The following is a 7,245-nucleotide window of genomic DNA, read 5'->3' on the forward strand; positions in this document are numbered from 1 at the left end:
GTCTAGAGTGTCACGTTAAACGATAACAGAGGAAATTAAAAATTGTGAAAATGAAAAACTGTGAATTGCACATTTGTTTTACATATAAAACAAGCTGATAGACTGTTTGCTAAGCATACAATGAACAGGTTTAATGCACTACTTTCCTCTCAGCTGTATTATCAGTTTACGTCACAATTCTGTCCAAATGAGTACAGATTTATATCAAAAACTCACAAAACCAAATGTCTTAAACTACATAAATGAAACAAAACGCATCTTCAAATGACTACACGACTTACTGACTGATCAAATGTCTCTGAATTAAACCATTCTAGACTGTTGAAATAAAGAATTGTATCATTATTGGGTTATGCTGTTTCTCTTTAAATCTGTTTGTGTATTGTACAGCTACCTCACAAACTCTCACGGAAGGTGTACATGTATTAACCCATCACTGAGAGGAATCCCAGGTTATTTGTACATTAAGTATAATGCATAAATAGAGAGAGAAAAACAGTGTGGCTCACAATTGTTGTAATACACCATATTCTTGTTTATTATAAATGAGGGTGAATGGTCGCCAGCCCATCAGCGTTCAGAGCTCCTTTGAGGTAAACATGAAGAGAGGTGTCTGCACACTGTCACCGGGGCTTTGAGAATGAACAGTTGGCAGCCTCTCATTCAGTATTTACACATATTATTACAGTCGCCTATTTCCACTGCTGCAGCTCAGGTCCTCTAGCCAGAAGAGCACACATTGTCACCTCTTGCCAGACGAGGTGGAGGAGCCAGTGGGCTACCATGTTATGATGAACTACTACAACTATTTTCTATTACAAGAATTTCCTACAAGTCAAACACAACCATGGAAGTAGCTGTTGTTTGAGTACTGGGATTGATCAAAGTATTCCCAGTGGAATCAGGGATAATCATGCATCATCCTACAGTGGACACATGGAAAAATCGGATAAATATACATCTTATGACCTCAAATGTACAATTTAAAGGTAACGGCAGGTTACCAAAAAGGTAAGTGTCCATTTATTAATACACTCGGTATGTTAATGATGTTGTCAACTACTTATATTGTTATTTCATGGCCACTGCTATTTAAAATTGAATTATATTAAGACTTTCTAGAGATTTTCAGGTTAAACTCAGGTACTCAGGTCATATAGCCTGTAAATCAGCATTTTCTAATAAAAGTATTTGCATCTACAGGAAAGTCATGCACCCGGCAAATTGTCTATAATATAACTATAAAAAGATGATTAGAGAATCCAAAAAGAAATGGATGAATTGTACTTCTGTGTTAATGGTGCACATTCACATTAAACCTGGAAATTTATACACAAATTGACCACGCACCATGAAACTGCCTGAATCTTCGTAAGTCCTAATAAACATTTTAAACCGCAAAAGCAAAAAAATAAAAAAGCAAACAATCTCTGCATAGTGTCAATGAACATGACAAACAACTATTTTAAAAATGTTTTAGAAACAACTGAAAACAAATAAATGTAAAGACTGAAATATTATATTTTCACAATACAATTATTTTAACTAGAATTATCCATTTAGTTTAAATTCAGATATACTCAGTATCATTACATTGTCCATGTAAACATGAGGCAGAAACATTATGTTCTGAAAATGTCTGAATATTATCAAAGTTATTTCTGCTATTAAAATACATCCTATCTCATAAGCCATACCACATACATTGCTGTTCAAAAATTTGGGATCAGTAAGATTTTAAATGTTTTAAAGAAGTTTCTTATGCTCATCAAGGCTGCATTTCTTTAATCACAAAATGCAGAAAAAACAGTAACATTGTGAAATATTATTGCAATCTAAAGTAAAGGTTTTCTGTTTTAGTATACTTTAAAATATAACTTATTCCTGTGATGCAAAGCTGAATTTTCATCAGCATTTACACCAATCTTCAGTGTCTCATGATCCTTCAGAAATCATTCTATTATGCTGATTTAGTATAAATGTTGGAAACAGTTGTGCTGCTGAATATTTTTTTTTTAACCTGTGATACTATTTTCAGGTTTTTGATGAATAAAGAAAAAAAAATTAATAAAAAAAAAGCATTCATTTAAAATACACATCTTTTGTAAATACTCTACCATTCAAAGGTTTGGGGTCAGTAATTTTTTTTTTCTGTTCCCAAAATTGATAATAAATTGTCATGTGACAATGAAGACTACAGTAATGGCTGATAAAAATTCAGATTTGCATCACAGGAATAAATTATATAAGTATATAATAGAAATATAGTATAAAGTATAATGGAAAGTTTTTTTTCTATTACTAGAAAGCTCACTGGTAAAGAGTAAAACTGGTTATTAATTACATATAAGAAGAGGTCTGAGTAACCAATTAAAATTATAGTGCTATCAAACAGTCATCATCTCAAAAGGCCTGAGAAAGTAATTTACTGAAGGTGCTTAAAACATTTTTAAACTTGCCTTCCTGTCTTTCTTATCTGAATACAGAGCCACAGAGCACCCCTAGTGTTCATAATCAGTAATGCAAGAGACACTTTCTGGTTTTGCCCTGAAGAATGCATTTGGCCCTTCAAGGATCTGATGTTGTGTCTCCCCTGGGAACATGAACCACACTTGCATCTCACAAGCAGCAAACCTTACCACGAATCCTCATCAGGAATGGGAGGTGGTTCTGATTGTGCTTGTGACTGGGCCTCTTTCTCTTATTACCATACTGGGAAACTCCTTGGTGCTCATCTCCATCCGAGTCAACAGTCAGCTACAGACCATCAGTAACTACTATCTTCTGAGTCTGGCGGTGGCAGACCTGATCTTGGGTACGGTGTCAATGAACCTATATACTGCATACATAATCATGGGCCGCTGGACACTGGGACATCTAGCTTGTGATCTGTGGTTGACACTTGACTATGTAGCGAGCAACGCCTCAGTAATGAACCTGCTGGTCATAAGCTTTGACAGATACTTCTCAGTCACACGACCGCTGACTTATCGAACAAAGCGAACTCCGAAGACAGCAGCTGCATTGATCGCTCTCGCATGGGTGGTATCATTTGTGCTATGGGGACCCGCTATCTTGTTTTGGCCTCATGTGGTGGGACGACAATCTGGGACTGAAGCCCAGGCCTGTTCTATCCCGTTCTTGAAGGTTCCTCCGCTTACATATGGTACTGCAATCGCTGCTTTCTACCTACCCATCACTATCATGATTATTCTGTACTGGCGAATTTATTGGGAAATCGAGAACAGGGCAAAAGGACTTGCTGGTTTTGTTGGATCTGTGAGAAACACTAGAGATCTTCTGCATGGGTTGGACAAGCAATCAGTGCACCAAACCAGTACCAAGAGCAACCTTAGTTGCTCAAAGGAAACAAATTCCAGAAAGGGACCAGGCACAGCCAAGGGAAAGTCAGTTGGTTGTTTCAATTCAACAAGAAACAAAATGGCAGCAATTTTGCAGAAGTCAGCTCATGAGAGTTACAAGGAGTCTTACAGCAACAGTAGCTGGAACATTGAAGATGAGGATGATAGCGCCATGTCCTCTTCAACAGACGAGGAACATGAGCAGAACATCAAGGCAAGAGCACCTTCATCCAATCCAACTGCGATCGAGTTGAAGGATCTCCAAAGTAGATCAGATGATACCAAGGGTGTGCACGAGTTCTCATCAGCTCAGCGTCCCACCAGACAGTCCCACTTAAAACCACCCCAAAATTCAGACCACAGCATTTGCCACCAGCTCAGAGTTAAACATCGCATCAATATGATCATTAAAGAGAAAAAAGCAGCTCGGACACTAAGTGCTATCTTGTTGGCTTTCATCCTCACGTGGACACCATACAACATCATGGTTTTGGCTTCCATTTCATACTGTGTACCTGAAAAGCTCTGGCAGCTGGGATACTGGCTGTGTTACGTAAACAGCACCGTCAACCCCATGTGCTACGCCCTCTGCAATGAGTCTTTCCGGGTCACCTTCAAGGCACTGCTACTTTGCCGCCGTGGAGATAAACGAAAATGGGACACAAACAGCTTGAATCGCCATGTCTCTGTGAGGCAAAATACACCTTGTAGTAACATGACATCTTTATGATTTGTCATTCTGCAGCATGGGTGCTTTTAATTGCTCAGTGATCCAGATACAGTGCTTCAGTTGGCAGACACTTTTTTCCTAGGGAACAACAGTGTTTGTTTTAACTCTTAATATGACTTAATCAGCATTTACTTCTATATTTGTATGACTACATTTGTGTGTGCCTCTGCTTTTACACATTACACTGCGCAAAACCGTTTGATTCTGAATCTTGTCAGACACTGATGAGAAGTTACTTCGCCTTTTGGTCTCGATGTCTTTGGCTACATCAAAAGCTGAAGTAGTACTTTGTTCAGATCCAACAAAAGTAAAAATTTATTGTATTATCTGAAATTATTGTTATTTGAAATTGCCTTATGTATAGACCCAATGAGTACAGGAAAACATTTAGCAGCCACTTGACAACAATAATATTGAAAAATTCTTCTGATGCCACTTTAAACGTGCTTATTCAATAGTACTTTCCAAATTGCAAGGAATATCAATTTTGTAAATAGCAGAAATACATGTTTAGAGTAGTGGTTCTCAACCAAGGGACTGGGGGCCCACAAGGACCTGAAGATGACTTAAAAAGTTTTAAAATAAGCTCAAACCAAACATCAAGATATTTCTTAATTCACCCCCCAATGTCTGAAATTTTAATTTAATTTTAATTCTTATTATTTTAGTTGTGTAATTTAATCTATGGACACTCCTAATTTCAGTAAATTAAAAAGGGGATATACCCACTGAATGTAAATGTACACAGCACAAGTTAACAAGAAGTGATGAACACAACATATATGGTCTGTGAGTTTTATTTTTCTTGGGAAAAACAAGTGTACCATACAGCAAAAAAAAAAAAAAAGTAAAATAAATGGCCACTTTCTCTCTAGATAAACAGTGCAGTTTTAAGAAAGATTCAGGAAAAACTGTTATATTTACTAATTGTTTTAATAATAGTTAGTTGGCTGATACCATAAAGCTAAATTATCAAATTTCCCATAATCCTTTACTATGCTGGTACTGTGAGAGTACAACAGAGTGAGTGTAAGCTAAATGTTATGTGTTATGTATAAATGACCATGTAAGGTAAACATGCAGTAACTAAACTGAGAATGAAAAATAAAACATTGATAAGATCCTGTACATGTTATGAATGCCATGAGCAATAATTAATGTATCAGTATCTGAAACAAGCCTAAACGTTTATGGAGGTCTGCAGTTATTTAGAAACTGAAGACTTACAAGAGTACACAGAACTCATCTCAGGTCAATTCATTTCTTCATTCAGTATACATTTACAAAGAACAAGGTTAAAAGAGCCAACTGCATGCAGTGCTCCAGATTTATTCTTTAAACAAAGGAAGTTTGGCTGGATTGCGGAGGTAAATGGCAATAGAAGACAGGAAAATAGGGGAAGATTTGAAGCAGGCTGTATATCTGCCTCAGCTTGCTCTAGGAAGTCAAACTAAGCATTGGAAAATTTAGCAAATACCACACTTCACATCTGTGTTGTATTGGATTTAGCACTGGGTCACTTGAACAACCTTGCTCGCAAAGCTCTCTGTCTTCACTACCATAATTCAATCCCTAATTAAAGGGACAGCTCAGGCAAAAAAATGAAAATTCTGTCACCATTTACTCACCCGCATGCCATTCAAAACCCGAATTACTTACTTTCTTCTGTAGAACGCTAAAGAAGATATTTTGAAGAATGTTGGGAACCAAACATTTTTCTTCCCATACAATGGGAGTAAATGGTGACCAAGACAAGACATTTCCTGTTCCACAGGTGAAAGTTTTACCGGTTTGTGAGTAAATGACAGAATTTCATTTTTGTGTGAATTATCACTTTAAAGGATGACAATATTTCCAGTTTTCTTAAAAATTAAAGTTAAATGGCACACATCTGATGCCAAAAAGGATTAAAATCAGTCTCTCGGTTAAGCTGTACTAAAATAGATTTACTGGCTAACCAGCCATGTGGCGCTCACAGTCATTCTGACATCTCTATTCCTCAGTGGTGGTTTCTGGGTATTGCTGATTTTTTCCCCCCAGAAAAACTGTAACGCTGTTGTTTAAAGAGCAGGTCATATGGGCTTTCGAAAAATATTTCTTTTGCAGTTTGTAAGATAGCGATCCTTCAATGTAAACAGTCTGCAAAGTTGTTAATCAAAAAAAGTGCATGATAAATAAAGATATTGTCTCTCAAAAGAAAGAGTCGACTCAGAATCGCCTTAAGTCATTTTCGAATCTTCTGCCTGTTACCGATCTACGTCACTGGGTAATAGGGTTACAGTGGGTAAGTTATAGGGTTAATGCAGGGAGTAAAAGACCCGGTAGAGAAGAGGCTGGTGCGCATGTGATACAGTTGTTCTGCATTATAATTAAAGGTTAAGACACGGAGCATCTTTTGTCTGTCGTTCTTCAGACATTACAGTAGACATATTTTTGGTTTTCAAACTGTATTGTTTCATCAGTTAGTCACGTTAGCACTCGGCTAACATATCCACCATTATTGTTTTGTTAAGTGATTACAGTTTAGCAGCTAAACTTTAGCTGTGGGCACGATTCGCTTGCACAAGTGTTAAACAAAATGTTTTTGTCATTATTTTAAGAACTGATTGGAGCACTATATTATTGTTTTATGTAAAGGTGCATGCTAGGGTTGCCAGGTTGTCACAAAAAAACCCGCATAATTGCTACTCAAAACTAGCCCAATCGTGTTTCGAGGGTGGTCCCCCTTTAAAAATCGCGTTCTGGGGTGTAAAATATACGCTTTAAGTCGGGGTTCCCCTGGTAAATTCGCATTCCAGTGCCTAAATGTGAGTTATTGGGGTCGCTACAACCCGCGACATCAAAAACAACCGCGGACTTGGCAATACAGATGGTAGCACTCGCTAACTTGCTCAAGCACTCCTCTTTGTGTCAATCACAACAGGCTTGGCCAGCTGACCAATCAGAGCAGAGTAGGCTTATAGAAGGGAGGGGTTTACATTTATATTTAGTCATTTAGCAGACGCTTTTATCCAAAGCGACTTACAAATGAGGACAATAAAAGCAATCAAAACTAACAAAAGAGCAACAATATATAAGTGCAAATGACAAGTCTCGGTTAGCCTAACGCAGTACACGTAGCAAGGTGTATATATATATATATATATATATATA

General features: G+C 37.3%; 1 protein-coding gene across 1 annotated transcript; it reads left to right on the forward strand.

Annotated features, from left to right (window-relative positions):
- Window positions 1-2,601: 2,601 nt before the first annotated feature.
- chrm1b (cholinergic receptor, muscarinic 1b) lies at window positions 2,602-4,092 on the forward strand. The gene has a single exon (XM_016286871.1). It carries the CDS (start codon window positions 2,602-2,604, stop codon window positions 4,090-4,092), a length of 1,491 nt encoding a protein of 496 aa, XP_016142357.1.
- The last annotated feature ends 3,153 nt before the right edge of the window (window positions 4,093-7,245 follow it).

The sequence above is a fragment of the Sinocyclocheilus grahami genome, unplaced genomic scaffold (assembly GCF_001515645.1).
Source record: "Sinocyclocheilus grahami isolate Dianchi unplaced genomic scaffold, SAMN03320097.WGS_v1.1 scaffold215.1, whole genome shotgun sequence".
Classification (NCBI taxonomy): domain Eukaryota; kingdom Metazoa; phylum Chordata; class Actinopteri; order Cypriniformes; family Cyprinidae; genus Sinocyclocheilus; species Sinocyclocheilus grahami.